Source organism: Poecilia reticulata, chromosome 1, assembly GCF_904066995.2.
Source record: "Poecilia reticulata chromosome 1, P_reticulata-male-v2, whole genome shotgun sequence".
Classification (NCBI taxonomy): Eukaryota; Metazoa; Chordata; class Actinopteri; order Cyprinodontiformes; family Poeciliidae; genus Poecilia; species Poecilia reticulata.
In genome coordinates, this window is record NC_088830.1 from 22,068,837 (window position 1) to 22,096,625 (window position 27,789).

The 27,789-nt window shown below is 37.5% G+C and overlaps 4 protein-coding genes across 5 annotated transcripts; 2 read left to right on the forward strand and 2 right to left on the reverse strand.

Annotated features, from left to right (window-relative positions):
* Positions 1-13: 13 nt before the first annotated feature.
* On the reverse strand, positions 14-8,885 carry hgsnat (heparan-alpha-glucosaminide N-acetyltransferase). The gene is made up of 18 exons (XM_008416851.3): positions 8,666-8,885; positions 7,402-7,517; positions 7,137-7,273; positions 6,328-6,446; positions 6,128-6,197; positions 5,855-5,924; positions 5,638-5,738; positions 4,702-4,778; positions 4,560-4,590; positions 4,173-4,333; positions 3,898-4,013; positions 3,657-3,778; positions 3,288-3,414; positions 2,666-2,752; positions 2,477-2,554; positions 1,821-1,891; positions 1,149-1,261; positions 14-1,001 (listed from the first exon to the last, which is right to left on the reverse strand). Exons 1-18 carry the CDS (start codon positions 8,850-8,852, stop codon positions 820-822), a joined length of 1,965 nt encoding a protein of 654 aa, XP_008415073.2. The 5' UTR covers positions 8,853-8,885; the 3' UTR covers positions 14-819.
* On the forward strand, positions 7,421-12,695 carry LOC103469288 (dynactin subunit 6). Its single transcript, XM_008416870.2, has 8 exons — positions 7,421-7,535; positions 9,555-9,699; positions 9,875-9,939; positions 10,040-10,145; positions 10,251-10,336; positions 10,441-10,488; positions 10,575-10,717; positions 11,894-12,695. Exons 2-8 carry the CDS (start codon positions 9,671-9,673, stop codon positions 11,984-11,986), a joined length of 570 nt encoding a protein of 189 aa, XP_008415092.1. The 5' UTR covers positions 7,421-7,535; positions 9,555-9,670; the 3' UTR covers positions 11,987-12,695.
* Positions 12,225-27,680, reverse strand: gtf2e2 (general transcription factor IIE, polypeptide 2, beta). 2 transcript variants are annotated; one of them, XM_008416907.3, is made up of 8 exons: positions 27,466-27,680; positions 25,441-25,605; positions 14,858-14,940; positions 14,137-14,244; positions 13,606-13,788; positions 13,251-13,344; positions 13,041-13,156; positions 12,225-12,891 (listed from the first exon to the last, which is right to left on the reverse strand). In XM_008416907.3, the coding sequence occupies exons 2-8, from the start codon at positions 25,598-25,600 to the stop codon at positions 12,772-12,774; spliced, it is 864 nt and encodes a 287-aa protein (XP_008415129.1). In that variant the 5' UTR covers positions 25,601-25,605; positions 27,466-27,680; the 3' UTR covers positions 12,225-12,771. The 2 variants fall into 2 exon arrangements, with proteins under 2 accessions (XP_008415129.1, XP_008415120.1); XM_008416898.3 differs by having other exon boundaries at positions 27,470-27,679.
* On the forward strand, positions 15,975-23,346 carry smim18 (small integral membrane protein 18). Its single transcript, XM_008416884.2, has 2 exons — positions 15,975-16,191; positions 22,210-23,346. Exon 2 carries the CDS (start codon positions 22,215-22,217, stop codon positions 22,527-22,529), a length of 315 nt encoding a protein of 104 aa, XP_008415106.1. The 5' UTR covers positions 15,975-16,191; positions 22,210-22,214; the 3' UTR covers positions 22,530-23,346.
* Positions 27,681-27,789: the final 109 nt, after the last annotated feature.

The following is a 27,789-nucleotide window of genomic DNA, read 5'->3' on the forward strand; positions in this document are numbered from 1 at the left end:
TTAAAATCAAAACAACAATTCTTAATTATCTTTATTAAATACATTTCAAATTATGAACAATATAAAAAAAAATTCCATGTATAAAAGTTTGACAAAATCAATTCAAAAAGTACAAGATGAACAATTATCTCAAAATCTGACAGCATTTGGATAATCAGCATGATTTACATTTAATTTCTTGTAAATGTGCTCAAACATTTCTATGAGTCTATCTGATGTTTGTGGAAATAAACAGCATTGTTGTTTTAAAACATGTTAGCACAAGTCAATGACAGGATTTTGCAAATATTTGATGACAAGTAGTGAAATCAATTAAAGTCTGCTGGCATCCTAAATTCACTTCCCAGATGTTTTTTCCCCCCCTAAAAAACAAATGGGGTAACACATTACAATTTTGAGCTAAAAAAACTGATTAACTGATCTAAACCTATTACTGGTTTAGATCAGTTAATCTAAACCATTAATCTGCTTTTCGGTTTTCAGAGACCGAAAACCAGATTTAAAGAGAACAAATATATACTTGGAAATATTAACCAAAAATGTGAAAAAAAAAAGTAATTTGCGCTCCACATTTTTGGCCCTGCAGTCTAATGATCATTAACAAAAGATGCAAGATGAGAAAAGCAATGGTGATGTCTGCTTTGTAAGACAAAATCAAACCAGTTTAGAAAAAAGTAATTATTATTGCACTTATAAAGTAAATTAATACCTGTTCCCACATGGTTTTAAATGTTATCACCAGCAATTCAGATGTAAAAAAAAAATAAAATAAAATATTTGCATTGCTTGTGCACTGCTGCCGATTTAGTAAGCGGTCCTTTAGATTTTCCAGAAAATCCTCTTTCTGTAGAGGATGTAAGAGATAACAACCCACAAAGATGTGGCGAGAACATTCTGGATGAGGTGCTCAGCGTGTGACTGGCTGTTGGCCATGCGCCAGCGGAAGGGAAAGTAGTCCTCAAACACTTCATGCCCCACATACACCAGAATGGAGTTCATACCTGAAATTAGGAAAACGAGTTGGAGTGAAGGAACAGTCACAATGGCTCCCAATCCATCAAACAGGTACAGGGGCTTATCTTGATCATGACAAATTATATAAATACAGTCTAGCCATTCAGTTCTGTATTTTTAACAGAAATGCTCACCAGGGTAGTAGAAAGGTGCCCCAGACCACCATTTCTTAACATCAATTGTGTAGTAGACCAGCACAAGCAACACAAAGGCAAAACAAGCCAATGTTGTCACATAGGACAGTGACCTAGAGGTGATACAAAGAGACACAAGATAATTATTAAAGATGTTGAGATTAGGTGTTCTCAAGTTAGTTAAAAGTAAAATGGGAAACTGCACATCAATGAATATGGGTACAATCTGAAGCGAGTGTCTTGGCAGGCTGACAGTATAACACTGTCAATCAGATTACCTCAATAACATGATTAATACTAATTGAACAGATACAACCTGAAGTAAAGCTCCTGGGTTGGAAAAGAACTCAAAATAAAGGAGCATTTCTCCTACAAATAAATATCTCCATTGGTTGCATGCCTACAAGTCTACTGACATACACAATCTAATATTTTTATTCTTAAGATAGGATGTTTGATGTGTTTACAGAACAAAATGTACAAGTTTTCTTAGGTGAAAAATTAATTAGAAAAAAAAAAACATGATTGTCAGAAAATGTTAAGTATTTACATTTTAAAATTAAAAACAATTGTTTGGGAAAACGTTCTTAAGCATTTGTTCAACTAACACAAAAAGGTAACCACACTTGGACTACACTTTCCCATATTACAATACTTAGGAGCAAACCTTACCACAAGTTCTTGTTGACAGGAATGAAACCTCTGTCTGTGGAGCACTCGGTCAGAACTGCTGATATGGTTCCCTGTGGAATGAAGAACAGTCAATTATCCAGAGGGGAGGAAAAATAACCAACAGGAAACATACTTTTCAGTACAATTAGTAATTTCAGAAATGTAAATATTGAAACTGTTTTTAAATCACCTAGCCTGATGAACTCATGCTGAGATGCTAAACTAGTATATTGAAGACGACCGTTGTTAAAAGAAAGTACACCTACTATAAGTTTTAGGGGTTTTAATACGGCCTATGGTGTGTTGTAAGAGCAAACATCAAATTTAAATTTAACCTCAATTTTACAAAATACACCACAGACTTGACTGCCCATTATCTTTTCAAACAAACAAAAAACTATTTGTAAATGCTGTGTGAGGAAAAATAAGGGGCATTCTTGGTGCTTTCACATTACAAAGAATTTTTTTTTCTACTTTTCTTCAAGCTTAGTAGCTTTTTAAGTTTTTCTCTTTTCCTCAGATGTGACTCTTTTATTCCTAAATGAATGTATGTGTGCATATGGTGTCTTTGAAAACATAATCGGCCCGTGAGTTCTCAGATCTACTAGTCTGGTTTTATTTCATGTTTGTACAAAGTTAATAGGTAATTATCTCACCAGTAAGAGACCCCAGATGAGAAATCTTGAAATAACACTTGTAGGAACATCTCTGTAGTGCAAAAGTATCTTTCCAGCCTGAGCACAAAAAAGTATATGCATGTTATAACCACTTACTGGATATTACTATCCTATATATTTATTTACTTTTTTTTTCTTTTTTTTACAAAGTATTAAATAAATACTAACCTGTAATCCAAGAAAAGCCATAAGGACAGAGTTAATGCTTCCCAAAACACCTTCTGGATCAAAAGGCATCTTAGTTGCATAAATCACCTGAATATTACAATGAAAACAAAGAGGTGTTCATGTAAATATTCTAAAACTGATTCAGCTTACTTTTCAGTAATATTTGTGTAACTGTGGGAGGGCCTCTTAGGAAGAAAGTCTTTATAATTAGAGCTGCACCGATCACAATGTTGTCATCAATTTCCAATCAATTTCCTGAGAAGCCTTGACTTAACTGCAGATATCTTACCATGTCATATAAAATACATTCTTCCATCAATCCATTCATTGTCTAGACTCACATATCTATGAAAATGGGGGTTTGAGGTTATGAGGGCTTGTACCCATCATAGGAAATACAGTTTCTTGTCTTTTAGTACACCTTAGTGATACTGAGAATAGGTAACTTTTAGTCTTCTTAGCGCTGTTGCTGCCATAAGGAAGTAGGGCTTAGGTATGGTGTGTTCACTCATTTGAAAGGTTTATTTTAACACTGCTGACTTGCCGGTCTGGGCTGATCAAGTAGAAATTTCTTGGTGCATCTCTAATAATAAAATTAGCACAAAATAAACATTGCACAAACCTTTGATGAGGGACTTTGGTAAATATGCTGTTCTCCCAATAGCCTGCGGTCAATGTAACCAGCTGCTCCGCCTGTGCAGTTCACATGGAGGCCCATATCCCCGATCCCACCTGGACCCAGGTATCCTCTGTACCAACAGGAAGGGATAAATTCATGTTACTGATAGGGCAGACAGAGGAGCAGGATTGACTGCTTCAGTCTTATCTAAAAATTATGTACAAAAGAAAATATTTGTTGAAGTTTACAAATGAAACTGGACTTAATGCAGTAAAAGCATCCAGTGGTCCTGAGGAGGTATACATTTCTCACTTAGGGAAAATGTCTTCCCAACAATTTATTGTTGCTGCAGAAAAGCACTAGTTGACTCACGTTGGGCAGTCTGGTACAGGAAGAAGGAAAGTGAGGCACAGCCAAACAATTTCCATAAGAAGCACACAAAGCCAGGCTGGCCAGTAAAGTATTATATCAAGACCAGGAGACCACCAAGCATCCTGGAAAACAGACAATTCTCATTAGCAGTTGGAACAAATTAAAGATTTTCTAAAGATTTCTTTAAAAGAAATATTAAGAAATATTAAATAATGATAGCAAAGCAAAGCTTTTGGCTGACTGTTGTGAGTATGTCTAGATGTCCTCTTGCCACCAGTAAGTCCAAACTAGCAACAACCAAGTACGACCAGGCGAGGCGCTGCAGCACACCCGGGATCCTCAAGTTGTCCAACGATACTATGGAGTAAATGAAAAACTTAAGGCAAAGACACAAGATGAAAGACTACAACAAATGTAAGCTATAAAAGCCAATTTTATACACTTTAGGACTGAATTCAGCAAAAAATAATCAATAATAAATGACAAACAACATCCACTGGAGACATTTATTCTTACACGGTCCAAGGCAGTAGTTTGGGTTAATGATGAAGACACCAATGAGAAACAGCTGAGAGCTCCTCCATAAGACTTTCTTGAGCAGAGAGGTACGACTCGCTCCCCCGCGCAGCAATGAGTTGATGGAGAGAGCGATGGATGTGCCCATGATGAACACAAACCTGGTGGAGGTCGGAGACATGCAGTGAAGGGAGAGAAGATGAAACATAACTGGAAGGGACCATTAGGACTACCATAAGAAAGACAAACGTTGGGGGCTGAAAACTCTTGCACTCTTATTCCCTTCCCGTGTACGTATAAAATAATTGTAGGTAAAATAATAGCATGGAAATATCCTTTATTGTTCCACAGTGGGGAAATTCATATAAAATAATTAACTTGTCTTACCAAGGAAAAACAAGATCAGCAATTGTAAGACCTATGAAGCGAAGGACAATAAAAAAATCAACAAAATGAACGACAACAAAAGGCAAGATGACAACAGATAAAAGCACTAAAAAAAGGAAGAAAGCTAAAAGGTTAGGCTCACCATTCCAGCTTGAATGTCTGAAGAACCAGTATCGTCCTCCTCCATAGTTCACAAACACCATAATAACCAAAGAGATCCTACAGAAATTTGAAAAGATGGAAAAACTTTTCATAAAGAGTGCCTTGCACGTCAGTGTCCTTGCAACTATTCACATCCCCCTGAGTTTGTTCAAATATTGTCAGATTAAAACCACAAATATTATTATGTATATTATTGTGAATTTGTGTAACAGACCAACAGAACATTGTGCATCATTGTGAAGCAAATAAAAAGGGATGCATCAGGGCTTAATATTTTTTTAAATAAAAATCTTGAATATCTTGTGCACATTTGTATTCTATCTGACAAACCTAAATAAAACCCAGTGCAAATAAAACCCATCAAATCAGTCTGGGTAAGGGAAGCATTATTTACAGATGAACATCATCATAATGCTGAAAAACTGGAAATGTAGGCACCAAAACAACTAAGGCAGAGTCAGAAGGTCACATTTTGGTAACAGAATGACTCCAAACATATAACCAGATTTAAACAAAATGGTTAGATTTGAAAAGTTTAGCCCTTCAAGACCTGTGTTAAATCTCTGCTTCAACCCACCTAATTAAAATGATCCTATCAGAGCATGTTGAGGTAATTAGTGAAAAAGTTTATGGGGAAGGAATACTTTTGAAAGGGACTAAATACCAGAAAGTTTGACCACAAACTCTGTCTTTTTAAATCAAAAACAAGTAACTAAGCCGTATCTTTTTTTATGATAATGTAGCACCAAGAAACTGAGTATGTTTGCTAGTGTGGAAGTAAAATAATATGTGATTGTTTCAATATCTCATTTGTTGTGAGAATCACATGAAATAAAGATGACAAGTCAGGCTAAAGTTGTAAATCACTTAATGCTGCGTCAGCAGAGCTGGACTGAAATGCAGGGGCGGGTCTTACCCTCTGAACGTGTCGAGCGATCGAAGCCTTCTGTTGGCGTTGGCCGGGGAAGGGAGGATGTTGTCAGTAACTAACCCGTCTGTCCGAGGAGACCCCAGTTCCTGGATGGTTGGAGTAAGTTCACATGTGAACTTTATTGCATTCTACCAAAATCAGGTGCTTAAATCACAAAGGAACTTTAGAAAAAAAAAAAAAACCTGCAGGGAGAAACACTCACAGAATTAATGAGCCTCTCTGTCTCCATGGTCCCACTGATTCTGAGGACGAAACCCCTTACGACACCAAGTCTAGACAAGAATCACAGTGTGCTTACGGGGAACCGCTTTCAAACACAGCACTTCATAAAAGACTGGTGCTTGAGAGATTTACATACATTTTTATCCAACAACACTGCAGATATTACACATGAAAACACACACACAAGACTTAAAACTACATCTTATTAGGAAATGATTTAATAAAAAAGACAAAAATTATAAATCAGCCCCACCTTAATACTCTACATCCGACGGCAAATATCAAGGCCAGTCCCACAAAGACAAAAAAAGCAACCAAGATCGCTGCATGGAAAAAGCGGGACATTAGTGTAAAGAAATGTTATTTGTACAAGCCTCATTCCAGGGCTCGAAATATTTAACCTTCATCTATATGACCCCAGTGTAATCAAGCATTCATGTGTGTGACACTCACGCATATTACTGTTTACAGGCTCTGAATTGGTCACTAGGGAGCAGTTAGTGAGCGAGACGGTGTTGAGGTTTTTCATCCACAGAGAGTAGTTCCCATGCTCCCCGAAGTGGAATTGAACTCTGAGAATTAAAACAACAAACACAGTAAATTTAACTGGTTATTAAATTATTTAATAAAGACTGTCACTTATCCTTGCTTTTGTATATACTATGCCAAGCAAAAAGAAAAAAAAAAAAAAGTCATACTGCTAGAACGTTTTTATTTAATCGTGTCAAAACTACAAATTACTTTGTATTTTATTGGAATTTGATTTGCGGTAGACAAGCATGAACTAGTGCATAACTGTAGGTCTAATGGAGAGAGATAAATGGCTTTTTTTTTTTTACATTTTTATAAATAAAAAACTGTAAAGTGTGGGGTGCATTTGCATTCAGCGCTCAATCCATCCTCTGAAAAAGGAGAGGATGGACCTTACTGCAAACCTATCAAAACATGACTGTCCAGCTAAACTAACAAGCTGAGCAAGAAAGGCATTAATGAAATGAATGCCAAAATAAAGCCAAATAAAATACTGTAGACAGTTGTCTACAGTGGCTGTGACATTATAAGACTTTTCAAGACAACATAGATAGCCAGTTGATGCATATTTATAACTCGTAATTCTTTTTTTAATTGCTCAAGTGTCAAAGTCAACATGCAATTGAATTCAATAGTTGATATGGAAGTTCTGTCACCAAGCATATGATGATTAGGCAGTAAATTAACCATTTCTCATACACAAAGAACTACAATGTGTTTAATAGACCTACTTGCAGAGCTCCTGGGCATCAGGAGTGCTGTTGAGCTGCAGAGTTATTTCATGCTGTGTGCTCACAGAAAAGTCAGCAGAACCGGGCTGGCCAGGGCTGCTCCCTGCTGGCACCACCCCCAGATGCTGGTACAAACACTAGCAGCACATATGGAAATACATCAATAAACGCATCAGATGTTTGTTTGGTTTTTTTTTTTTTTTTGATTGTTTTCTGATGCAGGACAGTCAAGAAGAGCTGCATAAACTGGTAGGTTGGAGCTTACCTGGTAGCAGCGCTCTGACCTCCAGGACACCAGGACCTCCGTCTCCAGCTCGTTGCTGACTGTCAAAAGAGCCTCATCCATCTTCAAACCAACGTGTTTAGAGTGACCGAAGTCAGCTGGAGAGAAGAAAATAGGTCAGATGACATCCATTAACAATCGGCTTCTACATAATAAACTAAAGCGTTCTAGCATATTATGTTCGGTTCTTCATAGAAAACAAAACAAACAAAAAAAAATCAATGCACAGCTACTATAAAAACCACTTAGATAATCAGAAACATTTACAATGATTTGTTCTGAAATAAACGCGCACGCAAGCTCGGGTTTTCAGGATATGATCAACAAATGTCCTAAATATGCGGTTGTACAGATTAAAGAGAAAGAGGGCTATTCCCAACCAGTTTGGTAGCAGAAATGCTAGTTAGCAAAAAGGTGCGGAGGACAAAAGCATGTGAGAGGTCTGCAGTGTATATGGCTGCTGAGTTCACTGGTCACATGCTGAGTTAATCCATAAATAGCCCTAAGAGGGAAGTTCAAATATTTGCGGCTCAATTTCCAAACCAAAACTCAGAAATACGGTCAAGCCGTTCGACCTCTTAAACATTAGCTTCGCACATACATGGTGGCTTACGGTAAAAGAGCACTAGGAGTGGCCTTGCAGGCGGATAAAAAAATAAATAAAACAGTCAAGTAAGTATTTATGACATTGCTATTGCTTTCACATACTTGTGTTATACCCAAAATAAATATTTCATTATTTTACTGTGGATTTTTGGAGACAGATTCAGTGAAAGAACTTATGCTAATCCAGACTCTATGTAGTGTTCAGAAATGTATTTCTCTGAAATCCTAATAGGTGGCAATAAACCGTCTTTGGATTCTTTTAAAGTGTCGATGAGACTATATCCAGAATAAATATTTCATATTTTTGCTGTACAGTTTTAGAGTATCTCCTAACGCTTATCCAGGATATGCTTAATTGACTACTACTTAGAGGTTTTCTTCTCTCAAGCCAAAGGAGGTAACAACAAACTCTTTGGATTATGCTCCCCTTTAGTGACAGATAATAGTTTCAACCTTCTTCAAGTACATAGGTTGGTGATTCACTCTTTGAGGGGTGACTCGTTAACGATTTCTTAAAACTGTTGTAAATAGTTAGAAAGGGTTGCGAAAAGTTTTACTTAACATTAGCCAAATAGCTATGTTGCTAATCAAGCCACAAAGAAGTGTATCTGATTTTATTTGCCAACATTCATTTACTTACGCGCAGAGATTTCAGCCATTAGTGGTCCTACGCAAACGGCAATAACGACAACAATGACAGCGAGGAAAAGGATATTAGCTTGTTTGGGTTGCTTCATTTCTTTTCGCTTTCCCGGCTTCTCTCTCGCAGCTGAATATGTGTGTGAAGATATGCGTTTTGGGTTTTCTCCTGGTTTCTTTTTTGCCATGTATTCAACTTCCTACACTTCCTTGTTGTTATATTATAGAGGAAGCGTGGAGGGACAAAAATAGTTCCGCTGTTCAGAAAATTGTCACATCAATTTTGCAATCAGGCAGCAGGTGTTATACATAAATTAAATAAATGAATGTTCAAATAAAACAATGAATGTGCCAACAATCACACCAAAAATAGAGACATAGTAATGTGTACAATGTGCCAGATATGGTTGTTTTTTTGACGCTCCATTTTCTTTCAAATGCCTACAAGAAGGATAAATAAATAGGAGCTGTATTAAAAAAAATGCAGTGGAAATAATAATTAAAATTAACAGGGCAAAAATGTGTAATGCTAATATGGTGAAATAATAATAATAATAATAAACAGATCAATTGTCACACTGTATACCATTTTCTAAAACACTTATTTTTGTGCCGTTTTTGGCACATTAACTACTTTATTGAATTGTGATTTGGTTATCCTTTTTTAAGTGTAGGTCTCCATCATATTGATCAAATTATTTCCTGTAAGCAGTCATTAGAGTTGGTTGCTATGGTAACTGCTTCTTAAGACAGTTAAATTAGTATACGTTTTAAAAGTGTACCTCCATAAAAATGCCTGAATGTTTTTTGTTTGTTTGTTTGTTTGTTTTTTTACACTTCAGCAGTAGTAGTGTAATGTTAGTATAGTGCTGTTTGGTATGTGTTTACAGTGGAGCAGGAGCTATTACATTGACAGACGCATGCGCACATTCAGAGGGTGGAGAAAAGGATTTCCAATCGATACCCGAGTGAATCAACGCAGCCTCCCATCAGAGCAGCTCTTGCCATGGCAGACAAATTAAACGCACAGAAAAGGTAATGTAAGCATAGGTTTATGTCCAATCATTAGGTTAACTGCTATTTGTTTAGAAATAATTGAGAACTGGTGGCAGGGAAGTAGTTTTACCGCTTTTTCTAACGTGTCGAGAAAAGTATCTAATTAGCACCCTAAGCTAGCATTGTTAAGCGGTTACTTCTGCTGTTTTCGCAGTGTTAAAATAGCAGCTGGGGCTGTAGTCTGTGTTGAAAGCGAGATCAGAGGAGATGTTACTATTGGTAAGATGATCTGCTTTTGAAAAAAAAAGTAGCAAACACATAAGCCAAGAGATTTTGCAAATGGATTGTAACTTGTCTTTACTGTAACTGTTTGTTTCAGGCCCTAGAACAGTGGTCCATCCAAAAGCTCGGATTATAGCAGAGGCAGGACCCATTGTGATTGGAGAAGGCAACCTAATTGAAGAACAAGCTCTGATCATCAACAGGTGAGGATTAGACTCATCTTACAAGTATTTATCAAATTTGAATATGGATAGAGCTTTACAACAAATCTTAAGGGTAAAAATGTTACACATTTGTATAAATCTCAGCTATCCAGAAAACATCACCCCGGACTCTGAAGTGGAGCCAAAGACCATGACCATTGGTACAAACAACGTGTTTGAAGTCGGCTGTGGTATCCTTTTTTGACAATCCTGTGCCTGTTATTGTGTATAAATAATTGCAAATGTTGCGCTTTCATAATTCCAAACCAGATTTGCCTCAACTGTTATTAAACAGTATCTCAAGCCTTGAAAATTGGTGACAACAACGTCATTGAATCTAAAGGTGGACTCTACCAAATTCAGCTATTAGAACCAAAATCTAATAGAATTACTCACCATATTTTCTTTTTCTTGTGTCTTGCCATCTAGCTGACGTTGGCAGGAATGTGATTCTCACCAGTGGATGTATCATTGGAGCCTTCTGTCAGGTCAACACCTGTGAGGTCATACCTGAGAACACAGTCATATATGGCTCTGGATGTATGAGGAGAGTTCAAACAGAGAGACCACAGGTATGGATACATATGGTTTTGCACGTCCAGGTTACAGAGAAATATTCCAGGTGTAGGATTATCATTTTTATTTTGGTGTCACAGTAGAATAAATGAATACATTTTTCTATTGGGACTATTGATTCATCTCAATTGAAACTAGCAGGTATTCTATACCCCTGCCACTTTACCCACTAGGTATACATAAACTATTTTCCTTACTTTTAGACATCCCTGCATGACTGAAAGTTTTGTATGTGTACTTAGCTACTCTGACCAATTTTTATGATGGATCAAATGTTCAGAAGTAGAGGAGGGGGAAGGTTTACACTGTTTAACCCCAATGACTCTTAAATTCTACTCCTGGAAAAATGGTTATTCTTATCTTAACATTTAGTGGGATCTACAGATGATAAAGGAAAACAAACATGGATGCCATGATTTTTACATCAAGGTGCTGCGGATGTTCAGCCGGCGCTGAACATCGTCTGCTTGCTGGGTTAAAGAGAGCAGGTTTAAAACTACAGCTGACAAGCTTAGTGCCTGGTAAGCTGCTGACTGAAGGCTCTACTCAAGCAAATACCTGAACTGTTTAACCAGCTAATATCACTTTCAAAATTGCATTGCTGCATAAAGAGCAGAAATAAGCCAGTCTTGTATAAACACTACAAAGAGTGCAGTGCCCCCTTTTTTATTGTCTTCTTTATCACATTTTTAATTCCAGACACAGATAACCTGGCTATGAATATAAATGATCATTTTTATTTAGGGGAAAAAGGCAATCCAACCAATCTACTCCCATGTGAAGATATAATTGCATCCATGTGAAGATATAATTGCATCCATTGATAAATTATGAATTATCTATGGTTGCCACCCCTCCCTGATTACCGCTTAATCTGTCAAATCAAGAAACCACTTAAATAGAACCCATTTAGAAAAATGAAATGGGGTAAAATGTGTCAAGAACAACACATCTTGCCTCTATGAAAATTTAAGTGTTTGACATTTGTTAGTCTGATAGGGTTACAAAGACATCTCTAAGGGTTTGGGCCTCCATGAAACCACAATGAGCCATTATCTGCATTTGGAGAAAGTATGCAACAGTGGTGAAGCTATCCAGGACATCCTACATTTTTAGGATTTTGTTTTTGCCATGTTTATGCTCTTTATTGAAATGTTTTATTGTCATTACAGCCGCAGACCCTCCAACTCGACTTCCTGATGAAGATTTTGCCAAACTACCACCATTTGAAGAAAACAATTAAAGCAAGCCAGACTACCAGTTAAAATGCAACAGTAAACTGTTTAAATTAAATTGCTTTGTTTGAAGGTAACATATGTACATAGTTATTAAACACCAAGAATGGTGCCCTTTTGGTATTTTCTACTCTAACAGTAGATCAATCATTTCCTTTTACCTGTTTGCTAGTTTATTCTTTTCTAAAATAAAAATAAAAAATTCCCTCAAATTTTGGGAGATGGACTTAAAGTATTGACCAATTATTGTAAGAGATTTGAAACTGTATTGTGAAACAATTAAATTTATTAAAATAAATCCCCAAATTTTGTATTTTGAACCACTGTACCATGGTTCTGCAAAGTAAAAGCACTGGAGTCTTCTGAGAGTCCACAAGAAGAAAAGATGGAGATGTTTTCATGCTGGGTCTTCCACACATATGGTTACCATCAGAACATCTCTTAACTCAAATTGCACCTTTCAAAACACGTCTTTGCTTTCAACTAAAAGTAATCAGAGTAATATTAACACATATTAACCACATTTACATTTTATCTGTAAGGATGATGTGCCCACTTCTGTCCAGCCTTCATGTGCTTACAGATCTCAGTACTCTTCCCAAAAACGTCCTTGAGGTTTGACCAGTGACTCTAAAAAGCATTCCACAACACTGCTGCTATTGGCTCCATGTAATGTCTATTGATCCCTGGAGGGAATGAAAATAAAGGAACATGCTAGGTTTTTTTTTTTTTTTTTTTTGACAGAACCGCAACAAAGTCTGCATTGTACAGCCAGCGGCTTCATTTGCTGCCACCTCGGATTATAGTGAGCGGTTTCACTTCTTTGCCGGCACACCATCCGTGTAGTCCTCCAGAACTCCTGCCAGATGGTTGTTATGGGTTTTGAATTGTCTCTTCCTCTGCCCGCTTTGCTTCTTTCTCTTTTGAACTGGCATCTGCAGGGAAGCCAGAATCCAAAGTTAAACAAGATGGTTGTTCTAGTACAGAATAAGCGTGACTACAAATATATTTTTTCTTGTCTCTAAAAGAAGGTTTTATACAAACTTGCTGAAATAAATAAATATAAGACAGAAAAGAAACTGACCACTTTCTTTGGTCCAGTCTCTTGCATGGAAGAGATGCCCTGTTTTTTCAAGTACTCTTCGATTTTCTCTTCATCTATGGAGTCCACTGGCACGCTCCTCCACAGCTTCTGAAATTCTGCAGTGCAAAGTGAGGAACAACAAAAATAAAATGAGAAGTCAAAGTCTGCTGGTTCAGAGGCAAACTTATAATAATAAAGAAAAATTCTCACCTTCATCTACTACGAACTGGCAATGCTTGTCGTTGTAGAACAAGATCTTTTTCTTGTCTGGTCTTGTTACAAATACAATCTGATCCCCCAAAGCCTGTGGAAGACAATTGAGTTTTTAGCCCCCTGCAGAACTATTTATGCCTCTTGACCTTAGACACATTTTTTGGTTTAGTGCGTTTCTTGGTCTTCATTTCACACACAGTTTCTAACAAACCCCTTGTGCCTTGACAGAACATTTGCATTTATATGGTTGGAACGTGACAAAATAGGAAGAGGCGTAAAAACTTTTGGAAGTCACCATTTGTAGTAGCTATGCCAATTGTTATCTTCTCTCATATAATTGACTTTAAATTACCTTGATAGCCTTAGCAGAATTAGGGAGTCCCTCTTCCACATCGTCCAGCAGCACTCCCCCCAGCCCCAGCTGGTCGTGTTTGTCCAGCAGCCTCAATAAAGCCTTCTTGTCCTTCAGGTTGTATTTGGGCTTAAACCCATACGTTCCGTCACGAACCTCAATTTTTGGGTTGTTGACCAAGGCCTGAAGTTTGGGACAAAGATGTACTTACATGTAAAGCTGTTGTCATTTTACTCAACATTTATTCAAAACAAAGTTGCAAAAATCATGAACTGGAAAGGTATTGGATCACAAGTCTATTAATAAATGATAACTTTGGACGGCCTGAACATCCATACCCTTAAAAAATAAAAGTATACAACATTGGAAGCAAGCGACTTGTAAAGGTTTAGGATTTCTACACAGATGATGTAAATGTAAAGAATCAGTTTTAAACGTAGGATAAAGTTTATGAGGAATGTTTGAGGAAAGAACCAATTCTTCTTGAGGTGACAAAGAGCTGCGTTGACCCTGAACATGACAGGAGCACACCTCAGTCATTAGCCATTGTTTCTGTTTCAGACTGATGTCAAGAAGTTTGGTCTCATCCAGTATCTCATCAAGGGTCAGGAAGTGGGTGTCGCCATTCTGATGCCTCGTCTGTAAACAGGACAAAGATCAGGCAAAGTTAAAACAACATGTAGGAGAAACACCTGCTAACACAAAACTATTTCACAGTATTTATTTTACTTTTTAAAATATCTTCATTGCAAACCATTGACCAATTCAGCAATGTCTTCTGCAAGTTGGCAGCTAAAATGTCAGGGTGCTTTGCAGCTTTTAAAACTCGCATCAACAGATGGCACAAAAATACAAGCATTAAAAAGAAATCTGTCGAGTGATATGCGAGTTCAGCAAAAAAAAAAAAGATGAGTCACAGCGCAGACAGAAGATCGCTGCCTTTCTGCAGAGCCGCAGAATGATAAACAAGCTGTTTATGTACCCAAAGAAAGACTCGAGAGCAAATGTTACACAGTGGACAAGTCTGACTCATCCTGCTGATATGATCACCCCCGAAAAATAGACTTTTTTATGAAGCTGTGATGGAGATGACTGGATAATAAAAAATGAATGGTGGTGTAGGAAGTGTTGAGCCAGCCCGACTCTGATCTCAACACTTTTCATGCAATTAGGAATGACATAAAAACATTTGACCCAAAAACATTCAAATCTACACGAAGCCTACTAATGCTCTTTTTAAACACGTGCTTACCTTCATGTAGTTGACAATCTTGGCCAGGCAGCCAAACTTGTACCCAGCGCTTGCTTTGCTGTTAATGCTTCCATTTGCAGATTCTGTGGAATACAGAAAAAAACAAAAACAGTAAAAAAAAAAAAAAAAAAAAAAAACAGAAACCATTATATAATAAGCACAGTCGATATAATACACGAAATGTGTGAAATGTTTCTTATAGTGAAAAATTTTTAAAAATCAATGCAGTGCTTTTTTCCAAAATGTAATGAAATGTGGGTTGATTCAGTTAAACGTCTGATATTCTGCTATAAAAAAAAGCTACGTTTAGGTGAAGTGTTGCAGCTTTCTGAAACTGTGTTGCAACAAATACAAAATTTAGAAACACATTTTTCATTTTGCGTCACATCAAAGTCATGAATGTCCACAGTGACATTAACGTAAAATATTCTAACTTTCTCTACATTTGATTAGCAATTCTTAAAATTGTTATAATATTTAACATCTTTTCACACTGATGTCATTTGGACCTATCCGAACAAAAAATAATTTAATTTGACCTATAAAATAATATTTCAGGAGGTTCATAGAAATAGCTAATGTGAGGTGGATTTGGCCCAGGTGGCTTGGGAAAAATAACAGAAAATTTTGAAATTTGGGGGAAATGTTATTATGTATTATTTTTCACATGCAACATAAGTGTGTTTCCAAACTTAATGATTAAATATTAATATTAACATAACTGTGGCTGAGCAGTCTTGGCAGTCAAACTAAAAACTTAATGTATTTACAAGGCTCTGCCTGAAAATATGAGTAGGAGTATTTTTTGGGTACAATTTGGATATCATTTTCTAAGGGATCCAGGAGAGAAAAAGATCTAGTTTGAACTGCATGAACTTCAATAAAATGGGTCTAATATCTGCTATGGTCCAGTCACAACACCCTTCACTACCTCCCTGAAGTGAGCTCTGACCAATCACGGTTCAAAACAGACACCGATTTATAAATGACTCACGGTGTGGGAAGGAGCCTCTGTGGCTGTTAACTGAACAGTGGGCAGAACAGCGAATTTCTGACAGCTCTGCTAGCGAATGGTGTGGGAGCAGGGGCGGAGGGAAAGAGCCAATGACGGGGAGAAGCCTGATCTGTTCAGGAGATGCATGAAGAGCTGCAAGGAGTGGCGGAGGAGGAGAGCGGGTGCACGAGCGAAGGCTGAAAGTGCATGAGTGTGCCGAGGAGAGCAGGTTGATGTGCGAGTGTGAGCGAGGGGAAGATCCAAGAGACAGGGGGAGAACTGAAAACAAGGGAGCTCATCTTTTATCCAGCATCTTTAAGAGGCTGAGCCAGACACGCAGGTGAGTTGGTATATATTTTTTTTCCAGATAAAGTGTAGTCTGAATCATGTTTGACATGAACCGATCACAACAACCCACTGCCTGACCTGAAAACAAAAACTGTTGTTGGTTTCAATCTTAGGACTAGTGGTAGGTGTTTTTTAAGCTGCTGAATCACAAACGTTAAAATGCAGCAAATTCATATTTACAAATCAAATCTATTTCGCTTAATGTTCTTTAAAACTGCAGCATTTCTAAATAATAGCAATGAAAAAATTACATTTAAAACCTTTAGCCGTCAGATGCAATAGTAAGGCCAAAATTGCTTGCACACACACACACACACACACACACACACGCACACGCACGCACGCACGCACGCACGCACGCACGCACGCACGCACGCACAGAGAGGATTAAATAAACATGGACCAGTCTGCACTCTTCTCTGGTTGAATAACAAGCACCAGAATATCCGTTTCTGCGTCTGCGCAGGCGTTCATGAGCGTCATGTCTGCGTTTGTCAGAACACACAGCTCTGAGGAAACTGCTGCGGTTACGACAAACCAGTGATGGGGGTAAAATCGGCGAAGAGATGGCCAGGAAAACACCATCAGGAATGTGTGGGTTTTTTTCTGAGTGGCGGCCAATTTTGAGAGAGCATTACGTAGTCCTGCAACAGCTACTAACCATGGCTGGGGTGGGGCTCTCGCAAAGGGGGGGTTGGTGGCAGATGCTGCAGGGAGCCAAAGTGTCCCCTAATGATGGTTTGGAAACCAGAAATATCAAGCTGGAAACATGCGGGGGGGATGAAGGAGGTCAGCTAAGGTTAGTCTGTGAGGTTGTTGCCATGGCAATGAATCTGAGTGAAATTGATATGACATGGATTATAAAGTTAAAATTGCATTAACTGAAAGAAAGCGCACACACAAAAGCTTATGCCAGATCTCAATAATACAGAAAAATAAACGTGCAACTAGGTCTAGGATATTAACGATGATCAATTGATGAAATAAAATCACTAAACCGCATACAGTAACTTTAATTTATTGACCTCATTATGAAACTGACAGCGGAAAATTCAACGAGAAATGCCACAATACAGTCAGTTTTGAGGATTTTCAAACATTGGAATTTTATCATTATGACAAATTAAAATTCTTATAATATTTCTTATGATAAACGATAAGATAAATTCCCATACATAATGGCCAGAGTTTGTTTTAACTCAAGTTTTTAACTAATGTAATCATTAACACCAAGTGCTGACTGGATGGTCTAAAACTAAATAAATAGGTGGAACCATCATACCAGAGCCCTAGGCAGTAGTTAGAACACTCTTCAGAGCAGATGTCTTTACTGAGTCAAAGTCAGTCATTTTCATCATTAGTTATAAACACCTACGTTTACAACTGGAAGCAAAGACCAAGGAAGCCATTAAAATAACCGTTTTAAAGTGACATCTCTTTCATAGTGTGATGTCACCTCTACTTCCAAAGTGAATAAATAGCTATCAATGTGCAAAGAGCAGGGGTGAAAGTAAGGGAGTACGGCAGGGTACTGCGTACCCCTAAAAGATTTAGCGGGGGTACGCAGTACCTGCAAGAGAGGGGAGCGGCTGTCTGCTGTAAAGAATCAACGGATTCACTGTGCAGCTGTGAGTTCGCCCACTAATCAGCCATGACTGATTAGTTTTTCAAGAACAATCTAAAACACGACTTAATCGTTTAATAAATAGCTTTTTTCCCCATTTCATATTGTTTCTGAACTCTTTGTGCTTTGCTAGAGCAGAGGTGCAATATGTCGATCACGGAAGGTTTTGAGTCGATCTCGGCATTAGGTGACAAACTGAACGCCATCAGGACGCTGAGACCAGCACGCCTTCCTCTCACTCCTTACCAAAACATTCGTAACTTTATTAAAGAACAAAAAAAAAAAAAAATCAACAAAAGGTGTTCAAATTAATGATCCAACAACAATAATCTCAGTGGTTATTGTTTCAACAAGGTGTTGCGCAATTCTGTGTGTTTCGGTTCCATTACCAAAATAACGAGCAGAGCAGGAGTTTAAGATTAACTAATCAACCACCGCTGTGATCGCAAAATAAATATCAAGCCTGAAAACCTAATATCGTAACGGACTGAATGTTATGTTTTTAACGTAATCTCTGGTCGGCTTGTGGAGTGCAGGAGGTTGCCATGGCAACCGCTGTGCTTAAATGACATAGAGAGAAGGAGAGTAAAAAAGTAGGAGTGGTTTTGAGTTGATCACCTGTTCAGGTTGCTTTACCTTTGTTTACCTTTGATGTGGCGCATTACAGCCGCTGTAGTTTCTGAACTTTCAATAAACGACAAACTTGGACTAATTACCTCGTTCTTTGTGACTATATGTCATTCACAACAAACATCAAACACGGTAAATATGTTTAACAAACAAATGGCTTCTACCGCGATAATGATGTGAAATTAAATTAATTGTCTAATATTAAAAATTGTTTGGCGCTATCGGGCTCAGAGTCTGAGAGGCTTTTCCTAACCCATCCTGATAAAGTTATCAAACAATTTTTTTTGGCTCTTATTTAGTGGAAACATTGATGTTGATGAGATCTTCCCCAAAATGATAACCTTTTTCAATCTTTATAGCTCCACTGTTGAAAATGAGGTTCTAACATTCACAAATGACATTGAAATAAAATCCAGTCCAACATCTGGTTTGAGGTGATTCCTTTGGAACCTGTTGGAGGAAAAATATCCCAACTTCAGAAGATGAGCTTTTAACCTAACAGAGCTCTGTGGTTCCTCCTCAGTATGAGAGTCAGGGTGAGGAGGTGCCATGTTAGGAAGAGAAGTGGAAGCTGCAGGATCTTCAGAACAAACAGGTCATGATGTTAGGCTACTGATAATTCATCTGTCTGGACACAGGATCAATAGAACCAGTTTAAAAGCTAAAACGAATGGTTATATGCCAGACATGAAAAACTGGGATGCACTCCATGCCATGATGTTCAGAATTTAGGTCTCATAGTATCTCAATGTGTCAACGTTGCAGCCAGTGGGCTGAAGGAGGAAATACAGCTCCATTCTGTAGCAATTCAAGAGCTACCCAGCTTTTATCGCTTCGCGAGAAAATCAGCACAGAAACTCCAAAGCACACATACACATACATACACACACACATATATAACAATATATATATTGTTTTTTTCACAGTACCCCCAATAATAACTACTTTCACCCCTGGCAAAGAGTGATCTTTTATCTTCTTCTAGTTCTATAAAATCTACCAGAAAGTTTATAAAAAAAACAACAAAGGTGGCTTATGGAAGCAGAAACAATTAATTTGATCTTTTCTTGCAAAAGCAGATCAGTACTAACACTTAAGTTATTTAAATATTTATCCCACATTGTATTTTTTCCTAATATTATAGACATCTAAAAATCAATATCAGCCGGCCAGATCTTTATGAAAAGTAAAGACTGGATGTAGGCCACAAAATCCTAAGAGGTGGAAGTAAGTGGTGCAGAATAAATTATTGAACACGGCCTTCGAATCAAAAATGCAACCCCTTAAGAGAACTGAAGCGAGGGCGCTAAGAGTTATTTCAGATAACAAGAAGCTCTAAAGATACATTTACAGGCCCTTCTACTATTATTCTGTAGCATTAAAGCAGGTGTTTCACATGTAACACCAGAATGAGTTGGAAGCTCAAGGAGGAAATGGACAGGAAATGTAATCTAAGAAAACTGGGAAAGAGACAAGCACTTTAGTTCCTCTGCTCAGTGTTTTCTATCTGTCAGCAATCTGGGTCAGCTACCTCTCTCTCTCTCTCTCTCTCTCTCTGTGTGTGTCAGGAACATGATTGCGCACTCGTGCGTGTGTGTGTGTGTGTGTGTGTGTGTGTGTGTGTGTGCGCGTGTGTGTGGGCAGAAATCCTTGCACACCTCAGAGTGTTTCAAAGTGGTTGGCGATGGCTAAAAGAACGACTGATGAGAGACAATTTGTCTAACCATATGGCTACTGAACATCTCCTAATTTAACAATGCAGTTCCTTAGATACAATACCTATATTGTAAAAACTATACAAACTATTTTTGCAAATATCCATTATAACTTGCTTTACACAAGGCTACCAAAATGTTGATCGATTCAAATACTTTCCGATGAGAAAATGTGTTTATAATAGAGATGTGCCGATCAGGTTTTTTCCTGCCGATATCGATTCCGATCATCCACGAGGGCCGATCACCGATACCGATCACCGATACCGATCACATAATTATTCTTTTTTTAATCATAATCACTACCGTTACATTATGTGGAAAAAGGAACCCTGAATTCACCTTAATTTAGATAAAAGCTTTTGAATAGCTTTTTCCAAGAAAAAAACAAAACAAAACAGGTATTGTGCAAATTGTACTGCTATCAATAATATCTTTAACAGACTGAAAACATATGACGGATCTGAAGAGGCTAAATAATGCAAAGAGCCAAAATAAAACCTCTCAACATTGCCAAAAAATTCAAGTATAAAACTTAACATTCAAAGGCAAATACAGGTTCCATTACAATAAACAATCCCGAGTTACTGAATGAAAACTTCCTGATAGCATGGCGGCTAGCTGATTACTGCTAGTTCTGAGTGGCTGTTTCTGACTGAGCAGAGTAATTATGCAGAACAGGGAGGAGATCGATTATTTTTTTAGAGATTATCTGTCTCATGTTAGGACAGCGAAAGTTTTAAAATGTATGTAAAATTTATTTTTTTTTTAAGTTAGATGCTGCAGCTTTAAACAGAGGTTCGGTGTGAGAGTCACTACCAGGTGGAGCAGAAGCGGCGCTCCGTCTGTGAAATATTACTACTTGTAGCGCAGAGCAGCGGTTCAACAGCAAGAGCAGAACCAGCGTCTTACATCGCAGCTCGAGACTTAAATATTTTTGCGGGTTATTTGTTTAGCTTTCTGACCGTCATGTTAATCCGGGTGAGTGTTTGTAGCTGTGCGCTGCTTTACTTGCTGTCTGATCCTCCATACGTCTTTTTACTGCAGTGAGCCTCGATGTAGCCAAACTCCTCAAGTATGGCATTGTTTTTATGCCATATTAGATTCGTCGTGTTGATGCGTGTTTTCCACCGCAACACGCAAACTTCCCCAGTCACTTAGTGCGTTATAGTTCCACATCGCTTAGGATTTGTTGCTGCGCGTTTACGCAGTGTGAAGGAAAGAGGAGACCAGCTGCACAGGCAGGCTGAGAAATGAGAAGCAGGTGATCGGTTTGTGTGATCGGCAACAAGAGATCACCGATCATACACTTTCACAGAAATCGGCCGATTATGATCGGTGGCCGATCGATCGGCACACCTCTAGTTTATATTATATATAAGCAGAGACTGTGTGAAAGAGAAGTTGCTGTTAAACAACCTTTTAGTATTATTTGTGAAACCAAATAATTTACAGCGTTGACAATTGAGCCAATCTTCATTATCTTATATTAGTTAGTAAACTTTACTTTAGCAGTCTTTGTAGAATGTAAAGCTGTACTTTAACTTTGGAATTTCCAAAAGACTGGCAATATTCACAAATTCTGCTAGTTTCATAACAAGCTGAGGGTGGAAAATAAAACAGAACATCTTTGCTGTACTATTAAGCCTTCCTGTTATGTGATGAAAGTCTCTCTCTCTCTCTCTCTCCTCCCCGCCATTGGTGAAGTACAACATTTTCCTTGTAAGACGAATCTCATCCTGAGCTAATTTCTAACATATTGAGAATTCAATACGAGCAAGCAGTGTTTAACCAGGTGAATTCCTAGATCGGGAAGATATCAGATTTTTGTGTTCTGGTAAGCTGATCAAAGCCGAACGGCTGAAATCTCTATCATAGGGATTTTCTTGAAAGTTCAATGATAGTCATATGGTAAAACCATAACTTTTCACTGCAATACAGTATCACCAAACAGTTCCTTCTTACTTATTTTTAAAGAAATGAAAACTAAGCACATAATTTCACAACAATACATCTTCTTCATGCTTTTGTCTCCAACCAGAAAACATGGCCAACAACACAACCACTATCCACCCAAGTAGTCTCCCTGAGGCCATCCCTCTGTCCCGAGTCTCCTTACAGGTCCAAGAGGTCTACCCTTTCCATGATGGCTGGAATGTTGCCTGTTTCGTCATCCTTCTGCTTTTCATCCTCACCGTCCTCTCCCTGGCTGCCTTGGCTGTGCTCTATGAGCTACTTGACTGTGGGTGCTGCACTAAGGGGAAAACACACCACCAACTACAGGAGGAAGGCCCAGGAAGCTGCAGCAAGCTCATGACCAATATCTGCAAGGAGCCAGAGTCCCACACTGAAGTGGTATAGAGGCAACAGAGATGAGCAAAGATGAATTTTGGGAATTTTTTGAAAAAAAAAAAAAAAAAAAAAAAAAAAAAGAAAAAGGGGACTGAAACTGTTGGACAGTGAGGAGTAGTGTAACAATAAATAATGAGACCTTGATTTCTGTTCTTTTTTTTCTCTCCACCCAATTTAAGAATGTCTCAGTGAAATTGAAAGCATGAGAGCTGAGAATTTTGCCCAAAACACTTCTTTCAAAGTAATAAAAAGATAAACAGCTTATTTGGTGGATCATTTTTCCAACTCAAAGGGTCCATCTGTTTGCATGCCAAACTTATGGTGATGTTAATCATCATATCAGCTTTGGAAAGCAAGCGTGCTTTTTTCCACATGTTATACATTACCTATATAAATAGCACTGCTTCTTTAGCTCAACACAAGCTTTGTAGCTGATCTGTCATTTACTTTATTGTGTCATTCCATATGCCTTACCACAAACTGCCTAACTCTCACTAAAGGATGTGGGCTTTTTAAATCACTGTTTAAAAACTGACTGTTGCTTGGCATGTAAATTGTGTGGGATTATTTTGTCAGAACTGTGTGTGTGTAAATAAAAGGGATCAATGATACAATTTGTAAGGTTTCCAATGGAAAGCTCCCATTCCTGTTGTAAAAAACCAAAAAAAAACAAAAAAACTGATGTAAGCTTTCCAAAGCTTGTTGAGCCAATCTGTCTGCAAATCATATATTAAGAGCTCATTTACAACACAGTCTGTCAGAGCGTGTTATTGAAATGCAATGTCAAAGTCATTTTTCTCTTAATAAAGTCCCACTTCACAGAAAAGTGTGTCGCCATTACTTGGTGTCCAAAAAAAAAAAAGAAAAGAAAAGAAAAGCAATGTATTTCAGTCATGATGAAACATAAATTGAACTGCAGGCTTTGCAGCCAAACTGATTACTGCAACAGCGTCTTCTTCACAGGTCTCTAAAACACCGGACAGCTGCAGCTGATCCAGAATGCCCACGTCCTCATCAAAAGTAAGAAAATAGAGCACATCACCCAAGTTCTAAAGCGACTCCCTGTAACTTAAGAGAATAGACTTTCAAATATTTTAGTTTATAAATCAGTGAATGGCTTAATAAGAAAATACTTTAAAAGACCTGTTGTCATATCAATCTTAGGTCCCCTGACTTTAGTCTACTATGCATTGGCAGAATCAGAACTAAACATGGAGAAGCATTGTTGAGTTTTTAATTCTCCTCTAATCTGGAACACTCTGCCAGAAAACTGCAAAATGCTGAAACCATGATTTCCCTCATTGACCATCCTTTATTATGCCACTTTTTTCCTTGTTTCATGTTTTCATCATGTGAAGCACTTTGAATTGCCTTATCGATAAAATGTGCTGGTTGATAAAATATGGTGTTCCAAAGCAACATCCTGGTTCTAAGTGGTTGCTAAGCAACATTTTTCAGTCTAAATGGCTCAAAAGCTGCCAGGACTGCTGGAGAAATCAGACAGAAGGAACACACAAGACAAGACAAACTAATGGAGTTCTGTTTGACAACTCACTGTTTTGTACCATTGTGCAAAGCACTTCATATTGTTATACCTACTAAAATATCTTAATTTTTTTTTTTTTAAGGTGGCACAACTGTTAGTATCCCACTAAAATTTATTTGAAACACATGTATGTCAACCATTGTTTTAATTTAGAATTTTGTTATAAATATGAAAATAAATTACATGACACAGAAGCCTATATTGGCTAAAGGTCATTAGGCTAGACACAGATTAATTTCTGTCCTACCACCACACACAGAGATAAGGATGACTGGAGAAATAAATATTTCTCCAAGTTCACTGTTGCTATGTAGAATCCGCATAGAAACTGTCTGAGACAGTTGCAAGGAAAAAGCCCTAATGGGAATGTAAATTGGGCCTGTGGTCAGATGAGACTCAGACTGAGATGGAGAATGAAATAAAGGATGCATAAGTGGAAAGCCAGTTTATGTGGACTGTTAAATACGGTAGAAGATCTGGGATGCCATGAGCTTGTTACTCTTCCAAAGAGTCTGGGAAGAGTGAATTCCATCATTTAAACATTCAAAAAAATCTGGTGGGTTTTACTAGCAAACTTAAAATGAGTGGTTATCAGATCTGTCAACATAATATACAAGACAAGTGGCCAAGAAAGCAAAGAGGAGGTTCATCAAACACAAAAATCAAACTTCTTCCATGACCTTGCCAGTTCTGACATACAAATCCTTTAAAACAAAAAACATGTGACAATAAGCAAGAAGACAGCAGAACAGATGGATGAAAATTATGAATGATCTACAGATTGCAGAAAGAAGAAACAATCAAAGCTCCCTCCTCTTGTGCGTTCCCAACTTGTGGAATGTCATTGACTAATTACAGTCCTCTTGCCAAGTGGACCACCAAGGATTTTCTTTAAAACAGTTTTGCTTAACATGGGATTTTTCATTGCAGCAGCATGTGAGCTACTGCAATGAAACACAAACTTATTTTAAGGCTTTTTACCAGAGGTGCCAATCAATGTATTCCCACTGCAATGTTTTTATTACAACTAAAGGTTCTGCAATGAAAGTGACCATAATCAGCTTATCTTGAGTTTTTGTTCACCACTGGTCAACAAATGTGTCACTGACAGAAATGTATTAGATGACAGAACAGAAAAGCTAGGACTTGCATTTCTAAAGTGTAAAATATAACCTTACAGCCCAATGGAGCATTTAGTATCTGTCAATCGCCTACACAGGAATGGGAATCTTTCTTAATGTGGATGTGTATAATATCACAGACATCCATCACAGAGATAGTATGTTAAAAAAAAAACAACATTCAAGACTAAGCAATGTCTTCCTTTCATGCTTTATTCAAAGAGTCACTGATTAAATGAGATGTTTCACTTACCAGAGCTGTTTTTGGATCCAGAGGAGCTCTCCTTATCTACTTTGGGTTTCTTCTTCTTGTGAGATCCAGATTCTGATGCGGCTGGCCGCTTTTCTACAGCGGGAGTGGAAAGAGCTCTCTTTTGGAACAGCTCACGCTCTCTAACCAGAGCTGGATCCATCCCGGCTGACATGGAGGAAGAAAACATGGACATTGTATAAGTATTTTGACGCAAAACAGATTTCAGGCAGATCAACACAACGAATTTCAAATGACTGATTTGATAAACCCCGTTTTATTCCCCAACACAGCCTGAGTGCTCCTTCACCCAAAAGCTTTATTCTGAATAATTCATATTCAGAGATTGTTTACCAGGTTTATTTCTAATGATCTTCCAAATATTATTGTTGGTTATTGGCTGCATCTTTATTCGAAGATTTTGCTTACCCTAAAGTCAAGACCATTCCCATTCCTAAAGAAATGAGCATTTACCAGACAAATCTTTTCTATGCGTTACTTCATATCTTAAACAACAGTGACTATAACATGGATCCAAACTTAGTTATTGAAAACTCAGTTGGCCTCATAAACTCATTGATCTATTTCTTTAGATTCCCTTCTCTAATTTAATACTGTGCAAAACGTAGGAGTTCCTGTATTAATTTATGGCTCTAGGTCCATAGAAAAAGTATCAAATTTCAGACCATTTGTATCAATTCTCTGTCCTTAACCAGCAATATTGTCAATAAGTACATTTCAATTTGGGTTCAAAAATTAAATCCTTCAGATGAAGGATGATGCATGTTTCAGTTCATGAATTAGCTCTTTGCAGATTCCAACAGTCCCACTTGACCTCATTTTAGGCCCTGCCATCCACAGTTCGGATGCATGTTTGTTTTGTTTTTTTATTCCACTGGCGAGGTAAAATGTATTACAGACAACAAATTCACTACTTGTGAATAAGACAAAATGTAGGTAAAGAACAGATGAATTTATGTTAAAATGGTAACATGGCTAATTTTGCTGGGTAGTAAGTGTTTAACTCACACCTCAAACAGATTATGCAAAGTCTATCCAAACATTGTAGATTTGAATAAATTGAGGTATATCTCTGATCTTTTACACATCACATGTTCCCTCCATTCTCTCCAAATTTCAATTATTATTTATAACAGGGGTAAAACACAGAACTATAACAACACAATACATAGACTATTATACATTGCTCTATACAAGGTTAAAGAAAACCTATACATTTTCAATTTAGTACATTAAACATATAATTATAAGCAAAAATGTTGGATTTTTTGTCCTCATACGTAATAAAGTTAACTAAAAATGAAATTTCATTTTAAAAATTACAGCAGCTAAAAGCATTTGTCAAATAAACAAATTGATGCAGGAGTAAAAAAACAAACATATACAACTACTGCAAATTTTTTAAAAAGCGTGAAATTTACAACAGTCTTGCTTCTTAGAACTAAGTTACTGAAAAATAATGAGTGAGAAGGAGATATATTATTCTTCCTCGTTCCAAATAAGAAGGCTGAACAAACCAGAGCCAAAAATAACAACTGAAATAATCAAATATGACGAAGACAAAGGATTCAATTCTAAAGGGAAAGAAAATCACGAATGAAGCCTGTTAGCCATGCTTTGCCTTGGAATCGATTAATAATTTGGAAATACCCCCCGAGGTTTATTTAGATGAGAACTTCCCCCCAAAACATTTCTGATTAACTAAAGAAAATAACATTAGTAGTTTGACAGGGCATATATTCTCCTAAGATATAAACACAAAGGTATTGATCTAAAGAACTGATAGGAAAAACAAGGTAAGAGCTCGAACTGTAAGCTGGTTGATTTAGCTAACGTTTGTCATCACTGCTGTATTACCTAAACAGTTAACTTCTTCAACATTGGGAGACAGTTTAACATTCTAATTTAGACAGAAAAACAAACAGCAGAATGCAGTAAAATAAATATACTGTACTCTAGCAGTTAGCCTAGCATTAGCACATGCAGTGTTAGGTCAGTAAACGGTACCTGCCTTTTGCTTTGTCCTCCTGCAAACAAACTGCAGTTAGTCCAAAAGGACTAACTAATCAAAGTGCAAAGCCAAATTAATCTTCCAGTAAATCAGCGATTTTCTGCCTTTTCTATTGTGAAATAAGTTGATACCAGCTAGCTAGCTAGCTAACTAACTTCTAACAAATGTTTTCTCTTCACAGGACTTCCGCTTCTTGTTCGATATATCGGTTTTCGACAGCTAATCATACGCTACGTCATCACGCATTTTCCATTGGACAGAGAAAAACGTCTTGCGTATATTTTTTATCTGTCCAAAGCTTTCGGAAATATAAACTAGAA

What these genes read in the sequence shown, in the direction of transcription:
- hgsnat (XM_008416851.3), bottom strand. Translation starts at nt 8,852, where the DNA reads ATGGCAAAAAAGAAACCAGGAGAAAACCCAAAACGCATATCTTCACAC. An exon ending in ACCAAAGTCCCTCATCAAAG is followed by an intron (nt 2,753 to 3,287) that starts GTTTGTGCAATG and finishes TGTAATATTCAG; the next exon opens with GTGATTTATGCAACTAAGAT. An exon ending in TCATCTGGGGTCTCTTACTG is followed by an intron (nt 1,892 to 2,476) that starts GTGAGATAATTA and finishes TTCATTCCACAG; the next exon opens with GGAACCATATCAGCAGTTCT.
- LOC103469288 (XM_008416870.2), top strand. Translation starts at nt 9,671, where the DNA reads ATGGCAGACAAATTAAACGCACAGAAAAG. An exon ending in CAGAGGAGATGTTACTATTG is followed by an intron (nt 9,940 to 10,039) that starts GTAAGATGATCT and finishes TGTTTGTTTCAG; the next exon opens with GCCCTAGAACAGTGGTCCAT. An exon ending in CGTGTTTGAAGTCGGCTGTG is followed by an intron (nt 10,337 to 10,440) that starts GTATCCTTTTTT and finishes GTTATTAAACAG; the next exon opens with TATCTCAAGCCTTGAAAATT.
- smim18 (XM_008416884.2), top strand. Translation starts at nt 22,215, where the DNA reads ATGGCCAACAACACAACCACTATCCACCCAAGTAGTCTCCCTGAGGCC.
- gtf2e2 (XM_008416907.3), bottom strand. Translation starts at nt 25,600, where the DNA reads ATGGATCCAGCTCTGGTTAGAGAGCGTGAGCTGTTCCAAAAGAGAGCT. An exon ending in AGATTGTCAACTACATGAAG is followed by an intron (nt 14,245 to 14,857) that starts GTAAGCACGTGT and finishes TCCTGTTTACAG; the next exon opens with ACGAGGCATCAGAATGGCGA. An exon ending in AACAATGGCTAATGACTGAG is followed by an intron (nt 13,789 to 14,136) that starts GTGTGCTCCTGT and finishes CCCAAACTTCAG; the next exon opens with GCCTTGGTCAACAACCCAAA.